This window comes from Chinchilla lanigera, unplaced genomic scaffold, assembly GCF_000276665.1.
Source record: "Chinchilla lanigera isolate Chin_1 unplaced genomic scaffold, ChiLan1.0 scaffold00050, whole genome shotgun sequence".
Lineage (NCBI taxonomy): Eukaryota > Metazoa > Chordata > Mammalia > Rodentia > Chinchillidae > Chinchilla > Chinchilla lanigera.
In genome coordinates this window covers 16,957,884-16,976,127 of record NW_004955451.1, presented here as the reverse complement: position 1 = coordinate 16,976,127, position 18,244 = coordinate 16,957,884, and the positions used below count along the sequence as shown (strand labels likewise).

Genomic DNA, 18,244 nt, shown 5'->3' with positions numbered 1-18,244 from the left:
ACAGGAGGGGGCGCGGGATGGGGTGCGCCCCGCGCGCGCGCGCACACTCACACACGTGCACACGCATGCACACGCGTCTTATGTAACCGAGCCCGCCGCGCAGACTGCCGACCACAGAGCGGCGCCCCCGGGAGCAGGTGGGACCCGTGAGGGCACCAGGTCCTCCCGCCATCCCGGAGCCGGGGAAGTTCCGCGCCGCCCCAGGCCTCAGGACTGTCCCCCCCGCTCCCCGCCCCACCCCCGCAGCTCCCTCGGACAGCGCCCCCCCCCGCGCTCAGTGCCCCCGCGTGTCCTGGCCGGGTGGCCCGGGCCGGCCGGATGGAGCGGAGGATGAAAGGCGGATCTCTGGATCAGCAAGTGCCCTACACCGCCTGCAGCGTGAGCGCCGACCCCGCCCCCAGTCACCCCCGCGACCCCATCGCCTCGAGACCCTGTTCCCTGGACTCCATCCCCACGCCACCCCGTCCCCCTTGGGCGCAGTCACGCCGCGACCCCGTCCCCTGGGACCGCCCCCCACTAGGCGCTGGGGCGGACTGGAGCACCGTCTCCCCTCCCTTCAGAAACTGTCCGGAAATGGGAGCCTTCGCGAAGGGCTGATGGTTCCGCAGAGGAAGCTCATGGACCCTGGCTCCCTGCCGCCCCCCGACTCGGAAGGTAAAGAGCCAGGCTCAGAGCAGACCCCTCCTCACCTGGAGGGCCGGGCCTGGAAGCACCCGCCCCACCTCCAGCTCCCAAAAAGACTGCCTTCCCCGGAACTGCTCGTTCTGGGCGCCGGCTGCACCGGGTGGCGGGAAGCCCCGGGGTCGCCGGAGTCCCCTCCCTCCCGGCACCGCGGCCGGCCACCTCACCAGCAGTTCATCATTCCTCCCTCAGATCTCTTCCAGGATCTAAGTCACTTCCAGGAGACGTGGCTCGCAGAAGGTGAGTTTTGTGACCCTCCTATTGTTGGGGTGTCCCAGCCTCGCCCCTCTTCTCCGTCTCTCCCCGTCTAAAGGCGGCCTCCAATCCCCCACGGCTGGCCCTCTGGCAGCGCCCAGCGTGGACGCTTATATTGATATTTATTTTCTCTGGCCTGACCCAGGCTGCCTAAGGAGGCCTGGGGATGAATCAGACCATTGTGTGGGGTATTTGCTTATTTGAATGGAACTTGGCCCTGGGCCCGTTTTCCTGGTTGAAAATTTCATTTACAAAGTTCATTTGGCAGAAGCGGCCGGGTCCAGATGTGTGCTGGGGTGTTGGGGTTTGGGGGGCAGGAGGACGAGAGAGAGAGCAATTAATCTGGTGTCTGTCTTCCAGAGCTGCCCAAACACTGACTCCAATCCTCTTGTTTCTCTTCTTCCCAGTGCTCAGGGCTGATTTACTGTCCAGGCCAAAAGAAAAACAAAAGTTTGAATAATTCTTTTCTCAGCACTTTGGCAGGAGGATGGGGCTGCCTCCAATAGCCTCAATTGTAATTCTAATGCCAGCGGCGCCCCTGCCTGAGTCCCTCCTGGTGATACCTCTGTGCCAGGCAGTGTCCCCTTCCTGCGCCTTTTGGGGGACAGCTTTGAGCTGGCCGGGGTGGAGCCTGAGGGCATCCCTGGTGGGGTGCAGGCGGCAGGTGGAGCTTTAGAGCAGCTCTGAGAGGGAAGGGTTAACGCCCCCATCTTGGGTAACACCCCTTTATTTTAACACTGAGGACCAAGAGCCTGGAACGCTAGGAACCCCTTTCTGAAGGCTTTTCTCTTCCTCAGAACCTCCCTATTCCTCCATCCGGGGTGTCTGTCTTTGGCAATTATTTAAGCTCAAATCCAACTCTCCTGGGACCCTCTATAGCACCTGACTCCGTCTGTTTGTGGGGTGAGATTTGGTCCATCCACCGCGGTAGCAGCTCCAGAATATGTCTCCAGAGTGGCCGGGTGGCATAAAGCTGCCTTCGAGACACCTGGGGAATAAGGCAGACCTGCGTGTGGGAGCCGGGGGAGTCGGGGTCCTGGGGTACTGTGGGCACCTTCCCCAGAGTCTGCACGCTCCGGGTGCCCCGTGCCCGCCTAGTTGTGGGCAGAGCTGTGCCCAGCACCCCTCCGCCCCCACCCCAGGTTCCTGAGCTGGGCTAATACCAAAGGTGTCAGTTTCCAGGCGCTGAAGGACTTCCTTTCCCAGCACCTGACTTGGGTCTGGCTGGCGGGGAGCCTTTCCCTGGCTGTCCGCGGAGGTCCCCCGCCCCCTGTGGGCAGCTCCAGGGCTTCCAGCTAGGGGTGGCTCTGAGGTTGGCGTTTCCGCAGCAGTTGGCCCATCTGCCTGGGTTCGGGGGGTTTTGGAAGCACCCCCTTCCCAGAGGTGCGTGTAGAGATGGTGCGTGTTCGTGTGTGAGTGTGTGTGTGTTCGCGCCCCGTGCTGCTGCTTGGCGTCCCTGTCCATTTAAATCCCGGGGGTGGGAGGAGGGGTGGGGATGCGGGTGAGGGGGCTGGGAGCGCGGTGGCTCTCTCCTGCGCTGGAGGAGCCGCTCGGGTTCCCAGCTGGCGCTGGTGACCAGGCCTGGGGGGCTCAGGCCACTCGCTCCTCGCCGCCCTCTCCGCGGAGACAGATGCAGCTGCCAGGGCCCTGCACCCCCACACCGCCCCAGCACCACCCCGGCCTCCTCTCCTGCCTCTTCCCCCCAGGTCAGTGTCCCCGGGCGCCTGGGGGAGCTTGGGGCGTCAGGGAGAGGCCAAGTCCGGGGGAAACTCGCCAGAGGTGGGTGCATCCAGCAGGGTGGAGAAAAGCGAGGTCCTGGCGCCGAGGGAGGGGAGGCCAGGGGCGCTGGGGTGCATGTGGTGTGGTCAGGCTGTGCGCAGGCAGCATGGACATCCGGGGTTTGGTTTTTCTGAGTGCAGGAGGGTACCCTGCGGCTTGGGGTGCATCTGATTTCTGGGTGCCTGACGTGTTGTTGGGGTGCTGGAGAGGAGCTCAGACCGGCACAGGGAAGGACGCCAGGCTCGGGCAGACGTGTGCAGCTGTGGGGGAGATGTGCTGGGTTCGGCCCTGGGCTCTCCGCTGGACTTGGCTGGAGCCTTCGGGAACCCTCGGGGACAACGACCTTATGTCCGTTTGGCAGAGAGGGGCAGTGCTGGGCCGCTGAGGTCCTTTGTGTGAGGCTGGGGTCTGTCACTCCTGAAGCCTATGGGAGCTGCAGGGTCCCACCCCTCGGAGACCACGCGTGAAATTGTTGGGGGGGTGCCAGGCCCTGGGGTGCATGGATTTTCTAGGAAGAGAAGGATTCAAGCTTTTCCCAGAATCCCTGCTCCCTGGCCCTCCTCCAGGGGGCCCGTTTGACTCCCCACCCAGAGAGACCCCAAGTGCAGACGTTATGCCCCTGGGGCTTCAGGGACCAGGGCATGTGCACCCTGAGCGTGCAGGGCGTGTGCTGAGGACGCGTGTTGAGTGAGACGCCGAGCCCCCTCCCCGTGCCACGCTAGCACAATGCCTCCTCCATCTTTCCATCTCCTCCCCGGCCAGGGCTCCTGGAGGCAGCGGCACCTGCGCAGGCAGCGCTGCTTCCTCCTGGTTGGGGGGGTGCGGCGGGCGCACCTGCAGTGGGGAGGCCTCGGCCCTTCCCCTCCTGAGCATTGGCCCTGCCCCCCTGCACCTTTGTACCCCGATAGAGTTGGGGGCGGGGAGGAGGGGACCCTGGGCCAGAATTCAGCCAAGTCACCCAATGAGTCGCGTGGTCTACACACAAGACCCAACTGGTCACTACAACCTCTGTCCAGGGGCGCAGGCTCCGCTGCGGGGCCCAGCCCTGTCCTCATGGGCAGTCTGGGTGACCAGGCCCTGTCCCCTCTAGGCGAAGGGTCTGCCTGAGCTCCGGGAGGAGGGTGGTACCACCCTCACTGGGTGTGATCTTCAAGTCTGAGGAGCCTCTCAGGGTTCTGGGAGACTTGCAGGCCTGAGGCAGGAGGAGGCCTGGTGACCTGGGGCCGTCGGCTCCCTGTCCGGTGACGTCACGGAGCCGCCCCCAGCCCGTTACCTCAGTGGAAAGTAACAGCTAATGAGACCCCAGGGGCACCCCAGCGTGCGTCAGTTCTGCAGCCCCTGCCCCCGGGACCCTCCTGGCCCACACGTCGGGGAGGGGGCCCGTGCCCACCTGCTCCCAGAGCCGCCTCGCCAGCACCCTGGGGAGCTGCTCAGGCCCTGACCCGGCGGCGAGCTGATCCTGTGTCCTGGTCTCCAGCGCTTTCAAAGGAGCCGTTCTGTGTGGGTTTTTGAGGCTGGGTCTTGCCGTGTAACCCAGACTGGGCCCAAGCCCTCCGCCCTCCTGTCTCTGCCTCCTGAGTGAGGCACTGGTATGCGCCACCAGGTGCGGCCACGTGAGCCTGTGCCTAACGGTCACCAGGGCATAGGGCGCTGGTTAGAAACACAGGTGCTGACCACCTCGGGCAGGGGTAGGGCTGGGAATCCGCTCCGACAGACCAGGCACCGCCACCTTGGAACTACACCGGGCTCCCAGAAAGACGAGTGTGAGCTGGGTGTGCGTGTGAGTGCGTGTGTGCGTGTCTGCCAAGGGGGCCGCGTGAACCACTTCACCCCACCTGCACATCCTGGTGACCATCACAAGCTCTGCAGCTGCCTGTGGCTCCTGAGTCCCTAACTCCCTTGCCTGTCTGTCAAGAAATCCACCGTCCCTAAACCTATATTTATTTTTATTGGAACACATTGTAACTAATGGAAGATAGATCACATACTGTCGCCCACAGGCTTTGTACACCTCACACCCCCATAAGTGGATGGGGGCCGCCCCGGGTAGTTGGGGAGAGTCTAGTCTTCTGGTCTAGATCAAACTGAGGCAGCACTTTAAAGATATTTAAAGAACGGAGGCCGAGTCGCAGGGCCGGCCGCTCAGAGCGTGCGGCCACGGCCCCTGTGTGTCCAGAGTGAGCCTGAGGCCCCTCCTGCCCGCTGGCCCCACGGGCCGGAAGCCCCTCGGAAGATGCAGTGCCAGGGGCTCCCTGGTGCCCTGTGTGCCTCGGCCACGCTGGCTTCTGCCACCTGAGCCCCGTTCACATAGTCAAGTGACACCTTGTCCGCCCTGCTCAGGCACTGGATAGAGGAGCCGGGGTACAAGACAAAGCCGGAGCCCGAGAGGAGGGCAAGAGTGGTGGTGGTGGGGTGCACAGCAGGGGCCTCGCCTCACTGAGACCGTGGGCTCCTCCCGCTGTCCCCGCCCTGCTGGAACTCTGCTCTCCTTGTGGGAGGCGCCCTTCCATGCTGCCCTCCCCCCAGCTAGGGCATCACGTCCCTGTCCCCTGAGCTGTCCCTCTGAGGTTTCCCGCCTGTCCTCCAGCCCAGCCACACCCACCCTGGCCCCTTGGCTCCAGCCTTGTGCCCGGGCAGCGTCTCAGCCCCACTCCAGGCCCCAGACCTCAGGTGTGTCCCAGAGGCCCCTGGAAGCCGTTCCAGTGCAAATTCTGGGGCCCCGGGTTCAGACACTTCCCAATTGGCTCCACACCCCGGGGTGCCCTGGTTGTGAGTCCTGCCCATCCCCACCCAGACTGCTGGAGCACTGCGGCTCGAAGGGAAACGGAAGAGAGAGTGTCCAGTGCAGGCTGGAGGCTGGCAGAGGCCAGCTGGAGGGCAGGGCGTCCGGGCAGGCTGCAGCCCCGGGCTGTGCCCCCTGCGGTGGCCGTGCTGCCCCAGGGCTGCTGCCCAGGACCGCCTCCCCGCAGCCTCGCCTCTCCCTCTCTGCAGCTCAGGTACCAGACAGCGATGAGCAGTTCGTCCCTGATTTCCACTCGGAAAACTGTAAGTAGAGCTGGGAGCTGGGAGTGGGGGCGGGGAGGACAGGAAATGGGTCAAGAGCCAGCCGATCGCCCAGCCCACCCAGTCTCTTCTAAGGAGAGGTGCTGGTCAGGGCTGCCCAACCCCGGGCGGGGACGCAGGCCCAAGGCGGCAAGAGGGAGACAACCTTGGATCCCATCTCAGGTCTGGGGCTTGCCCTGCCTGGCTGTGCAGCCTCAGGGTGGACGCTGTCCCTCTCTGATCCTCCCTGGAGTGAGGGTGCAAGCAGGCTTGCGGACCAGGCTTTCGGTCCTCAGCTTCCTGCCCCCACCCAGGGACGGCTGGCCGTGTCTGCGGGCCACTCGGTCTGGACGCGCTCCTGAGAGTGTTCAGTCGGCCCCCCTCAATCACAAACTGAAATCTGGCCCAGTGTCCATAGCGCCACTGTGCAGAAACAGTGGTTTAACGACAGACGCTTTGCTGTGAAGAACCAGCCGTGGAGGGCAGCGGATCCCCGGGGCATCTGCATGGCCTGGCACATGTGGGCGGCCGTCCCCAGTGGGTTACAGGAAAGGCTGCGTTCTGCACGGATAATTGGGAGCATGTGTCTAATGTCACTCAATGACATGCAGATGGGCTGCCCGCCAGGACAGCCCCTCCCTTGGAACTTCCCAGGGTGCTGAGGAAACCACAGGCCCCAAGCTGGAGGTGCTCGCTACCCAGAAGGAGCCTTCCGGGGTCTCAGGTTGCGTGCAGGGCTGGACTTCTACATGGTTTCCTCAATTAACATTGGGTGCCAGCCAGCAGGGCTTAAGGGTGCACACCTGTCTTCCCAGCATTCTTGGGAGGCTGAGGCAGGAAGACATGGTCTCAAAATAAAAAAGGTCTAGGGATGCAGCTCACCGTGACGCTGGACTCAATCACCAGTGCAGGGGGAAAAATTACATTAACACCAACCTGTTTTTCAAGCACCTGAGCAGGGGTCTCAGGGAACTGAGACCTGGGGGGAGGGGCCGCACAGCGGTCCTCAGGGTGGGAGTCAGCGCCCCGTGACGCCCCATGGCCTCGCCGTGCCCGCAGTAGCTTTTCACAGCCCGACCACCCGGATCAAGAAGGAGCCCCAGAGCCCCCGCGCTGAGCCGGCCCTGTCCTGCAGCAGGAAGCCGCCGCCCCCCTACCACCATGGCGAGCAGTGCCTTTACTCCAGGTGAGGCCGCTGGCGCGGGGGTCAGGGGTCAGGGGTCAGGGGCCTGGGTCCAGGCGGGAGGCACCCACCCGTGAGCGGAGACACAGGCGATGCAGGCAGACAACGACCTCGGAGGTGAGGGCCGCAGGGTCTGCCCCTCGGGTCGGCCACTCTGCCGAGGCCCAGTTTCAGAACAGGAGAGAGGAGAGGAGGAGGCCCCCAACCCGCGGCTTCCCCTCCCCGCTGCTCGGCCCTCTCACCCCACCTCCCCTGCACCCCATGCCTGTGCCCCCCCCAGACAAACCGCCATCAAGTCCCCTGCCCCCGGCGCCCCTGGACAGTCGCCCCTGCAGCCCTTCCCCCGGGCAGAACCGCGGGGTCTCCTGAGGTCCTCCGGGCCCAGCCAGCCCCACCCCGGCCACGGGCACCTCGGGGAGCACAGGTGAGGGTGCTGGGCCCCGGCCTTGGGGGGTGCGTGTCGGTCCGGAGTCACCCCAGCAGGCCTAACGCAAGCTTCTCTGCTGTCTGCTCCCTGCCTGCTGCGTCCAGCCCTGTCTTCCAGCAGCCCCTGGACGCCTGCCACTCCTTCACGCCTTCCCAGGGAGGTTCCGGGGACCCCCTGGCAGCCCCCTACCAGCACCCGCTGCCGGAGCCCTGCCCGCCGTACCCGCACCAGGGCTTCAAGCAGGAGTACCACGACCCCCTGTACGAGCAGGCGGGCCGGGGCGGGCTCCGCGGGCACAGGTACCCGGGGGCAGGGGTGGTAATCAAGCAGGAGCAGACTGACTTCGCCTACGACGCAGGTGAGAGGCCCTCCCTCTCCCGCGGGCTCTTAGCTTCCCACGGCTGACCGCCGGCCTGGAAGCCCACCCGGCCCCTGGCTTCCTTTTCATACACTGGAAGGAACTCATTTTCCGGTCAGCAAGCATAGATAGAAAGATAAAGGCAGCTGAGCCTGGTGGTGCAGGCCTGTCATCCCAACACTAGGCTGAGGCAGGAGGAGCACAAGCCTGAGCCTAGCTTGGGCAATTTAGTGAGACCCTAAAAATATAAATTTTTTAAAAAGTGCTGGGAGTGTAGCTCAGTGTGAAGGCCCTGGGTTCGATCCCAGTTCTGTGGGGAAGAAAAGAAAAGGAAGGGAGGAGGTAGAGGGTGTGCAGACAAGCAGAGGTGAAGGCGTTCGCCTCCAACAGGTGCCGGGGTTGTTACCTAAGCCCCCGGTTGTGAGCCTGGAGCAGGAGCGAGGAGGCTGGGAGCGGGCGGGGTGGACGGGGTGTGCTGCCCCGGGTCCTGTGCCTCACCAGGGTCTGAACGGAGGACAGGCCCAGGACGCAGTTGGCTCACACTTCCCAGGGCACCGGGGCCTCTCCACATCCCTGTCGTCCCAAACGGTGCCCCGGCCGGGCTGCCAGGAACCCCACCTCCTCCCACTCGGCCGACCACAACCATAGCCAGCTGGAGGTCATCCTCCCTCCCACCCGACTCTCTAGAATGGCCCAGGGCCAGCATGCCGGCCTGGCAGGGAGGTGGCGGGCAGAGGCGGGGCTCGGCCTTGACCTCCAAAGGCAGCGGACGCAGATCGTGTTACACTGCCGCCCTCCTCTCAGTCCTGAATGGAATCAAGAATTCCATTCACAAAATGGAGGATGAGTGAAGCCAGCCCCGCCCCCGCCAGAGGTGTCAGGTTTCAGCTGTTCATGGTGGGAGTGCAGGGAGGGGAGGCGGAAGAGGTCAGGACCGGATTGGTGGCTTCCGAGGGTGCAGCCACGCCACGGAGTGGAATGAGGTGGCTGTTGGGCCGGAAAACAGCCCAGAGGGGCAACCTGTCTCTTACACACACACACACACACACACACACACACACACACACACACACGTGCGCGGGGCAGGGAAACTGACCTGCCAGCCGGACGTGTATCCGTTCCAGCTCGAGGGCGTCCCAGGCCACGGACACCATACTCCTTCCCCGGAGGTCCCTGTCGCCCCCTCGTCCCCTGGCACAGGAAGCAGCTGCTCCTGGAATCCGGGCCCGGCTGTGCCACCCCAGCCCTTGAACAAGGGGCCCAGGCCTGGGACTGCCGCGGATGAGCTCTGCCCAGGAGTTGGCGGGGGGCAGGCTCCTGGGGAGCCCCCACCCGAACGCCCCCTGACAGCACCGTTCTCCCTGCAGATGTCCCTGGCTGTGCCTCGATGTACCTCCACCCAGAGGGCTTCTCAGGGCCTGCTGCCGGTGACCGGGCCATGGGTAAGGCGGCCCGGCGTGGAGGGAGGGATGCGGGTCCCGCGTGAGCGGACCCTCGGAGCTGAGCCGCCGCACCCTCCTCCCCAAGGTTATGGCTATGAGAAAGCTCTGCGACCTTTCCCAGAGGACGTCTGCGTGGTCCCTGAGAGGCTGGAAGGTCAGAAGTGGCGACAGGGGAGGGGTGGGTCGCACCTCCCCGCTCCCACGTCCCTGCGGGGACTCCTGTGCCAGGCCAGGCCCCGGGGTGCCCTGGCGAGTGGAACAGGCTGGTTGGGGGTCCAGAAAGCAAGCGCCACACCTCTTCCCTTGGCGCCCCCAGGGGACATCAAGCAAGAGGGGCTCGGGGCATTCCGAGAGGGGCCGCCCTACCAGCGCCGCGGCGCCCTGCAGCTCTGGCAGTTCCTGGTGGCCCTGCTGGATGACCCCACGAACGCACACTTCATCGCTTGGACTGGCCGGGGGATGGAGTTCAAGCTGATCGAGCCTGAGGAGGTGGGTGCCCTGATGCTCCCAGCCCGGCGGCTGCCATCACTGCTGCCGCCCGCCCTGGCTTCTCTCAGCCAGGCTGTCTCCCCTGCCCCCTTTCCTCCGCCCCAGAGCTGTCCTTTCTGTCCGCAGGTTGCCCGGCTCTGGGGCATCCAGAAGAACCGGCCAGCCATGAACTACGACAAGCTGAGCCGCTCGCTGCGGTACTATTATGAGAAGGGCATCATGCAGAAGGTCACTGAGGTCCCAGGCGGGCGGGCGGGGCGGGCAGGGAGCGCCACCCAGTGTGGTCCAGGGACAGAGCAAGAGGGTGGCCTCACAGGTCCCCGCTCAGAAAAGCCCTGAGCCGTGACAAACGCCCGATGGATTGGGGGGAACAGGGCTGGGCTTCAGGCCCCGTGTCCCCTGGTCCCCTGGCCTCGGGCAGGGGGCATGGCAGGGCTGAGCAGGCCCTCTCCCCGCAGGTGGCTGGGGAGCGCTACGTGTACAAGTTCGTGTGCGAGCCCGAGGCCCTGTTCTCCCTGGCCTTCCCAGACAATCAGCGGCCAGCTCTGAAGGCCGAGGCTGACCGGCTGGTCAGCGAGGAGGACACAGTCCCTTTGTCCCACCTGGACGAGAGCCCCGCCTACCTCCCGGAGCTGGCTGGCCCTGCCCAGCCCTTTGGCCCCAAGGGCGGCTACTCATACTAGCTGTCCACGCTGCCCAGCCACAGTGGGCCCTGCCCGTGTACATAGCCAGGAAGCTGAGCCCACGGCCTGGGGCGGATCCTGCGGCCCCTGGACCCACAGCCAGGGAAGGAGGAGAGGCCGCCTACAGGAGGACCTGGGAGCTGCGCCCGGAGCTCAGCTCAGCCTCTCCTGATCCTGAGGCCACGGGCTCCCAGCTTACCCTGGCACTGGGGCCTGGGGTCCCCTGAGCCCCTCTGCTCCGGACTCCGTCCTGCCCAGGCCGTGGCCCTGAAGGGTGCTGTCAGCTCTTGGTGCTGTCTGGGGTGGGGCAGGACCCTGGGTGCTGTGGCCTGGGGGAGGGGCTCCTCCTGCGCCCGGGACCTTAATAAAGGCCCTGCCTCCCTCAGTCTGACTGCCCTGTGCTCCCTGGGCGTGCCCGTGGAGAGGGGTCGTTCGCCCGGCGCCCTCTGCCTCTCCCTCCCAAGCAGTGGTCAGAAAACGCTTGGCCCCGTCCTCCTGAGAAAGGGGCGGGCTGGCAGCAGGGTGTGCGCTACCCACAGCACGTCCCCGCCATGGGATGCTGGTCTCCCTGGGCGGCAGGGTTTGTCCAGGGACTGAAGGCGGTGCAGGACCATGGGGCTGGAGATGCCACCTTCCAGGGAAGGGGCCGGGCGAGCAGCACTGCCCCAGACCAGCTGGGCTGGTGGAGGGGCACCCTGGGTGGGGAGCAGGGGCAGGAGGTGCTTGGTGGGTGTCCCAGGCCCCCAGGCCAGCAGGTGAGCAGAGACCCTGCATTGAGCCGGATCCACCAGTGACCATTTCTACCCACGTGCTGTTTAGGAGTTAAAGCAAGGACGGAAAGTCTTAAGTTTTTTAAAAAATATATAATTCCCCTTGAAAGTGGGGGGTCACACATCAGGAGGAAGCCAGGGTGCGGGGAGGACAGAGGCCCCGGGTGTGGGCTTCACCCCAGCTGGGAGGGAGAGGGGCAGGCGTGTTCAGCAGAGTGGCATGAGGGCCACCGCGTGGCCAGGCTGGGCCTCCTCAGCTGGGGTGAACAGGACTTCAATGCCGGGAAGAGCCGGGCCGCCTGAGATCCGCACACCCAGACCGTCAGTGAGAGCGGCAGGCTGCCTCCCAGTCCCCACGTGCTGTCACCGTGGACAGTGGAGGCCGAGCCTGACCACACCCTCACAGCGGAGACCCCAGCTCTGCAGATAGCCAGACAGCCACATGGCTACAGGGCTGATGCATACATGGGACCCTAACAAAGGAGGGGGAGGCAGAGGCAGGAGCACCCCAAGTTCAAGGCTAGAGTTGGCAACACGGTGAAGCTGTCTCAAAAAGGGCTGGAGATGCAGCTCAGGGGTAGAGCTCCCTGGGTTCAGCCCCTTGTACTACCGAACAAAACCCATAAGCCGGGCATGGTGGCATGCACTTGTAATCCTAGCACTCAGGAGGCTGAGGCAGGAGGATCATTGCAAGTTCAAGGCCAGCATGGGCTACAAAAGTAAGCTCAAGGCCAGCCTGGACTGCATAGCGAGACCCTGTCTCAGAAACACCAAAAAAAAAAACCCACAGTGCTCTCCTTGGGCAGCGGGCACTGGGCCCAGGGGCAGCCTGGCATGGGAGACCATGCTAGAGTTACGACTGGGGCAGCATGAGGGGGCTGCGGGATCTGCAACCCACACGCCCACCCCCACCCCCAGCTCCCACAGCCCGGGAACTGTTTCCTGCTGATGGGGAGGGCTCGGCCCGTCCACGTCCCCCAAAGCAGGGCCTCAGCTTCTAGGGGTCGTGGTGACCACCACCCAACAAGCCACGGAGAACACCTCGGAGACGGAGGTGTGGGTCTTCCTGCGGGGGGCGGGCCGCTGGGCTGTAAAAGCCCCCTGATGAGGCCCACCGCGCTGCGCCGCCCCTGGGGCACTTCCAACACCCTGCACCCAGCGCGTGGCCTGCACTTCCCACAAGGCCACGCTGAGTCCCAGCCCAGGTGGCAGCGTCAGGCCGGGACACCAGGAAGGCTTCGGATTCTCCGCCAGACATCACCGGCCCGAGCCAGCCAGGCCGCAACCCCTCAGCTAAACCCCTCAGCTAAAGACACAGGAAGCCATTCTCATTTCCTTAAGAAAATAAATATTTCCGGGAGGTGACCGGGGAAGGGGGAGGGCGTGGGTGGTAGCGGGGCTCCCCCACCCGCTGCCTCTCCTGCAGACAACGCAGGGTGTCCGGGTTCCACGGCTCCGAGCAGGTAGGGGCCGCAGTGCAGCCAGGCCGGGCTCCGCCCCTGCGGGGAGGTATCCAGCAGGGACGCACGGCGAGGGGGGCTGCAGCCCGGGCCCTCAGCGCCGCCGGAAGGCCCGCGAGATCCTCCAGGCGTTGGGCTCCTCGTAGCGGTTGTACAGGGGCTCCAGGCGCTGCTGCTTCTTCTGCTTGCTGAGCTTGGTGGGGTCGGAGACCTTGAAGAAGGCGGGCGCGAACTCCACGAGCCAGCGCGGGTCGATGGTGGTGACCTCGCGCATGTACTCCTTCGTGGTCAGCACCAGCTCGTGGTACACCACCCTGCGCGGCAGGGACGGGATCAGCCCTGACCCCAGGCCCTGGTCTGGGGACCACAGCCTGGCCCCGCCCGCAGCCTGCGCCCCAACGTGGGCTCCAGGACAGTGAGCCCTGGGCCCCTGGGGGCAGCCCACCACACCTTCTCTGATCCCAGGTTCTCCCGGAAGAGGGACCCCAAACACCAGGGAGCGACACGCAAGGCCCCAACCTTCCACCACTGCGGCACAGGACTTTTAAGTCAGTTTTACACTGGAGTTCTCTGAAGAGCCTGACTTTTTTCCTTATTTGAGATGGGTCTCCCTATGCAGCCCAGGCTGACCTCAAACCTGCCTCAGCCTCCCAGGCACTGGGATTACAGGGCGGCACCGCCACAGCCGGCTGCACAGGCCAGGTGTTTTATAAATGCTGCTCTGCAAAGTCTCCAACAGCCACACCAGTCGGATCCCTGGGAGCCCCTCACTCCAGCCCGTGGCCCCCCAAGGGTTTCACACTGCGCCGACCCCCACTTCTGCTGGGGTCAGGGACACCAGGCACGGGCTGGGGCGGTAAAGGCACGGACAGGGCAGGGACCCGCGGCCCGGGGGCTGCACCTACCACTCGGGCTGCCGGTTGAAGAGGGCGCTGGAGGGGTGGATGTAGACCACCTGCTGGTCGATGAGCGTGCGGTAGCCCTCCTGCGGGTCCTTCTTGGCCGCGTTGCGGAAGAAGCCGCTGCAGATGGCCTTCTGCACACGCACCGTGGACTTGCCGCACGACACCACGTCCAGCTTGTGCCTGGCGGGCGGGGGCGGTGGAGTCGTGAGCCGCTCACTCGGGACGGCGGCCCAGAGCCTGCCAGCCCGCACCAAGCGCCCGCCCCGCCCCACCTGTCCATGATGCCCAGCATCTGCTTGCGGATGTCCTGTGCCCGCCGCAGGGAGCGCGCCTGGATGAAGTTCTCATAGCACCAGGGGTTGGAGAACTTGTTGTTCTTCCAGGAGTTGTACACGGCCAGCAGCGTGAGGTGGTCGCCCTCGGTCTGGTGGAACTTGGCCTTCTTCTGGTCAGCGAGGGCTTGCTTGTCCTGTCACGCGGGGGAGGGCGGTCACTCCCTGCCCAACCCCTGGCCCAGGACCCAGCTGCCGGCCGCCCCGTGCCTGGGCACCTTGGGCCTGGCCCCAGGACCCGACTGCCGGCCACCCCGTGCCCGGGCACCTTGGGCCGGTAGAAGACGTTCTGCACCGACAGCATGGACACGATGGTCAGCATCTCCTCGCTGCAGCCCAGGTGCACCGACATGATGAGCATCTTGCACAGCATCGGCTCCAGCGGGAACTCCGCCATCTGGGGACGCAGCGGGGAGTCAGAGGACGGGCCACCCCCGCGCGGTGGGCCCCAGGCCGGAGGGGCTCAGCGCCTGGGTTTCCTCCCCCGAATAAACTCTGACGGAACCCGGGCGACCGGGACACACACAGCCCCCTCTGGGAGCAGGAATCTGAAGGATTCCGCAGAGCCCTTCAGATTAAAACTGGGCTCAGGAGGGGCCTCGGCAGTGACCCGTGATCCAATCTTTTGCTACAAAGAGGAAATGGTCTGAGGCAACCCACTTTCCAGGCCCCTTCTGTCCTCCTCAGACAGAAGCTTTCTTTCTCTCAATCAATTTTTCCCACTCTTAAAAGGAAACGGTTTAAAGCAGGGGTGGAAGCCGGGCATCGTAGCGCACGCCTGAAATCCCAGCACTCGGGAGGCTGAGGCAGGAAGACCGTTGTGAGTTCAAGACCAGCCTGGGCTACAAAGTGAGCTCAAGGCCAGCGTGAACTGCATAGGGAGACCCTGTCTCAAGAAACAAACAAACAAAAAAAAAGCAGTGGTGGAAAAACGCAATTGCGAGCAGGTACCAACACCCCCCATCCTCCCCGTCCAGAGCACCTGCACCAGCCCCAACCGGCCAAGGGACGCAGCGGTGCCTCGTCCTCACCCTGCGGCCCAGGCGGGTGAGCAGGCCCTCGTCGTCCAGGGCCCCCAGTGTGTAGAGCTGCTCCATGGCCGTGATGAGGGTCTCCATTGGGGGGGCGTCCATGAAGTCGAAGGACAGCAGGTCATTGATGCCCATGGCCTGGGAGGGGACAAGCCCGTCAGGGGAGGGGACACGAGGGGCCTGCGTGCCGCTCCTTCCTGACCCTTCACCTGCAGTCAGGAAGCCGCCAGTGAGGGCAGAACCACCTCTGGACTGAGCTGCTCAAAACTCACACACTAGAACGCAGGTCCTTTCTGGGTGTGGCGGTGCACACCTGTCATCCCAGCACTCAGAAGGCCGAGGCAGGAAGATCGCAGTGAGTTCGAGACCAGCCCAGGCTATACAGAAAGCACGTCCTTTCTCAGGGAACTTGAGAACCAGGACCTCAACACGACACACACAACCCAAAAATCAAGACAACAACCTGGCTTACAAATGGGCCGAGGAGTGAACTAGACATCGCTCCGCGGAAGACGGACAGACACCCACGAGCACGGCGCAGGGAAATGCAGGCCTGAGCCACAGCAAGCGGAGGTGCAGGCTGAGGCCGGCCCAGGCTCCTCCCCAGGGCCACACCAAGCATGAGATACAGACGCCACCTGACACCTACAAGGACGGCCTGAGCCGGATGCGGCACAGAAGCCCCTGCGCCAGAGGCGGGGAGGGGGCCGTGAGGGGGCCGTGCACGCGGTTGTCCAGCACAGCCAAAGAGCTGAGCGCAGGCCAGCAGCGGCTGAGCCCCCGAGCGCTGGGGGCAGAGGAGCCGGGCCACTCTCGGTGCAGCGCCCTGGCCTGCCACAGGTGACAAGGAGCGCATGCACTGGGGCAGCCCGGGCAGTGAGGTCACAGCCAGCGGGCCGGGCTCCCCTCCGCACCCCTGCCCAGCTCTCACCACCGCCACCGTGAGCACAGAGCAGGGCGACCGCCCGCTCGGCCCGCACGTCCCCCACCGACTCGGGCAGGGTCCCGAGACGACCGAGCGCCTGTGCCCCACGGCGCCTGGCCTGGAGGGGCCGCGCTGGGCCACCCCGCCGCGGCAGGCTCGGTGTTCGCGCCCGGGACCGAGGAGCAGCAGGGGCGCTGCTTGCGTGGGTCAGAGCTGCGCACCTTGCTGCAGCATGGAGGGTCGGCTCCCCCCGCCGGCGCTTGCGACCCAGAGCCAGGACCCAGGCCGGGGCCAAGGCCGAGGCCGGGCCGCTGGGGACCGCTCCGGGCACGTGCCCGCCTCTGCCAGAGCAGTGTCGGATGCCGAGGCCGCGCTGACCCGCAGCTTGGCACTGGTTCTGTTTCCCCAATTTCTTTTTCAAAAATGCTCCCACCGGGCGTTGCTGGGGACTAGGCTTTGGTGTCATGTCGCCTGGGGACAGGCAGGTGCAGGGGGGGCCGAGTGCCCCGGCCAGGGCGGGACGCTGAGCCCACACTCCTGGGGCAAGACAGCAGCTGCGAGGGCAGCTGGCACAACATGGGGGCCGGGCGGAGAAAATCCGGTTCCTCACCCCCAGCCCTCACCACCTGACTCTCACTGTCCCCTCCCCGCGCACTGCTCGCTCGCTGATGAAAGAGGGCCAACTGCAGAGGTGGCCAAGCCAGTCCCCCCGAGATGAGCCCCTCTCAGTCCCCCGTGAACCCTGAAATTTGTCCCTTTATTCCCCACTGTCCCCTCTACAGGTATCCAAGGGTCTGAGCAGCCCCCGGTAGGGTATGGTATGAGCAACTATAATCCCAGCACTCCGGAGGCTGAGGCAGGAGGATTGCCACAAGTTCGAGGCCAGCCTAGGCTACAAAGTGAGCCCAAGGCCAGCCTGAACTTCATAGCGAGACCCTGTCTCAAAAAGACAAACAAAAACTAAATACATACATTTTTAAAGATGCCCCTAACAAATACCTATTACACCCACCTCTCCTGCTGCCTACTGTGGTCAGGGAAAACGAGCAACAACCTTAGCAGGACCCACTGTGTGGCCGATGCCACAGCCGTGGGCTCGGCGCTGGCACAGACCCCAGGATGGTGCCCGCCAGCTACCTTGAGGGACAGCACGGTGCTGGCCAGGTTGGTCCTCTGGATCTCGGGCACATTGGTGGTCAGCATCTCGTCGCGGTAGGCGCGCTCCGTGTACAGCCGGTAGCACTTCCCAGGGCCCGTGCGGCCGGCCCTGCCCGCGCGCTGCTTCGCCTGGGCCTGGGGACAGGGGGATGGGTACACGAGGCCATCAGACACTGGACAGCGGCATCCCTTCCCTTCCTCGGGGGCCGTGTCCGCGCTGACTCGCGCCTCGGCCCCCTGCCTTCGCCCAGCACTTCACAGGGCACGAGCGTGACGACAGAGCCCACTGCGGTTGGGACGGCGCGGGAAGTGATCCGAACAGAGCCGGTGCCACGAGCAGAGGACGCCGTGGCCGCGGGCTATGGGGACTGTGGCACTCGGTGCAGACGGGGTCCCCCAGGACTGCGGCCGTGACTGTGGCGGGGCCTGGGGGTCCCGCTCCCTCCCGGCTGCTCCTCTCAGCTCCCAGCCCGCCGAGCCCTCCAACCGCCCCGCCCGCCACAGCCGGCCCCATAAACCCCGCTGCCCACAGGTTGCTGCTGTCAGGTCCTGCGTCCCACCGACGAGAAACCTGACCCAGGGAAGCCTGTGTGCACAGATCAAGTCCCGGCGCCGGGCGCCCTGAGATGTGGGCCGCCGCTGGCCCCGGGGGTGCCCTGCGGGTGAGCTCTGTCTTCCTTAGACTCCCAAATATTCAACCCAGAGCACACGTTCTGCCAGGAAAATTCACTACATAAAAAAATAAAGCTGCCTTTCTTCGTGGGCTGCTAGACGCACCACGGGAGAGACGCACGCAGGGCCAGGGCAGCTTTCGGACGACTGTCAGCGGCTGCCGCCGGCCCACAGCGAAGAGCAGAGCACGGAGGGTGACAGCGGCGACCAGGGCAGTCACACGCAGGCCACAGCTCCGCACACTGCTGTCCCCCGCGCAGGGCGGGCACACGGGCTCACGTCTGTTCCCCACGTCACCCCGAGAAGCAGCGCAGCGCACGCACGGGCACCAGGCTGCCCCAGACCCGTGCGCCACTGTCTCCTCTGCCACACAGGGCTGCTGTGAGATGCGCTTACAGCAGCGTACAAGACAGCGCTCAGGGCACTGCCCCTGCCCCTGCCCTCGGCTACCCCAGTCAGAATGAAGACCATTTTTGTTTTTACAGATTCTGAACATCACCGGGTGTGGTGGCGCACGCCTGTAATCCCAGCACTCGGGAGGCTGAGGCAGGAGGATCACTCTGATTTCAAGACCAGCCTGGGCTACAAAGTGAGCTCAAGGCCAGCCTGAACTGCATATCGAGACCCTGTTTCAAAAAGACAAAACAAAACA

The 18,244-nt window shown here is 64.8% G+C and overlaps 3 protein-coding genes across 4 annotated transcripts in view; 1 reads left to right on the top strand and 2 right to left on the bottom strand.

The window, feature by feature from the left end:
- Positions 1 to 172, bottom strand: part of LOC106149638 — a 3,135-nt gene extending 2,963 nt beyond the window's left edge. The window contains exon 1 of the mRNA XM_013519133.1: positions 56 to 172. Within this exon, the coding sequence (XP_013374587.1) occupies positions 56 to 172 (117 nt within the window). The remainder of the gene's footprint in view (positions 1 to 55) is intronic.
- The window catches only part of Etv4 (ets variant 4), a gene marked incomplete in the record, with an annotated part of 11,100 nt that extends 376 nt beyond the window's left edge, over positions 1 to 10,724 (top strand). The window contains 12 exon segments of one of the 2 annotated variants that reach the window (XM_013519235.1): positions 247 to 378; positions 561 to 654; positions 874 to 921; positions 5,707 to 5,760; positions 6,817 to 6,943; positions 7,221 to 7,364; positions 7,472 to 7,725; positions 9,093 to 9,167; positions 9,253 to 9,321; positions 9,484 to 9,656; positions 9,783 to 9,884; positions 10,115 to 10,724. In XM_013519235.1, the coding sequence (XP_013374689.1) occupies positions 319 to 378; positions 561 to 654; positions 874 to 921; positions 5,707 to 5,760; positions 6,817 to 6,943; positions 7,221 to 7,364; positions 7,472 to 7,725; positions 9,093 to 9,167; positions 9,253 to 9,321; positions 9,484 to 9,656; positions 9,783 to 9,884; positions 10,115 to 10,339 (1,425 nt within the window). 2 annotated transcript variants of the gene reach the window in all.
- Positions 10,725 to 12,437: 1,713 nt separating this feature from the next.
- The window catches only part of Dhx8 (DEAH (Asp-Glu-Ala-His) box polypeptide 8), a 22,269-nt gene continuing 16,462 nt past the window's right edge, over positions 12,438 to 18,244 (bottom strand). Inside the window, exons 18-23 of the mRNA XM_005394503.2 lie at positions 16,900 to 17,055; positions 14,838 to 14,975; positions 14,075 to 14,203; positions 13,747 to 13,943; positions 13,475 to 13,654; positions 12,438 to 12,883 (exon numbers count right to left, since the gene is read on the bottom strand). Coding sequence (XP_005394560.1) covers positions 12,664 to 12,883; positions 13,475 to 13,654; positions 13,747 to 13,943; positions 14,075 to 14,203; positions 14,838 to 14,975; positions 16,900 to 17,055 — 1,020 coding nt within the window. The 3' untranslated portion in view covers positions 12,438 to 12,663. The remainder of the gene's footprint in view (positions 12,884 to 13,474; positions 13,655 to 13,746; positions 13,944 to 14,074; positions 14,204 to 14,837; positions 14,976 to 16,899; positions 17,056 to 18,244) is intronic.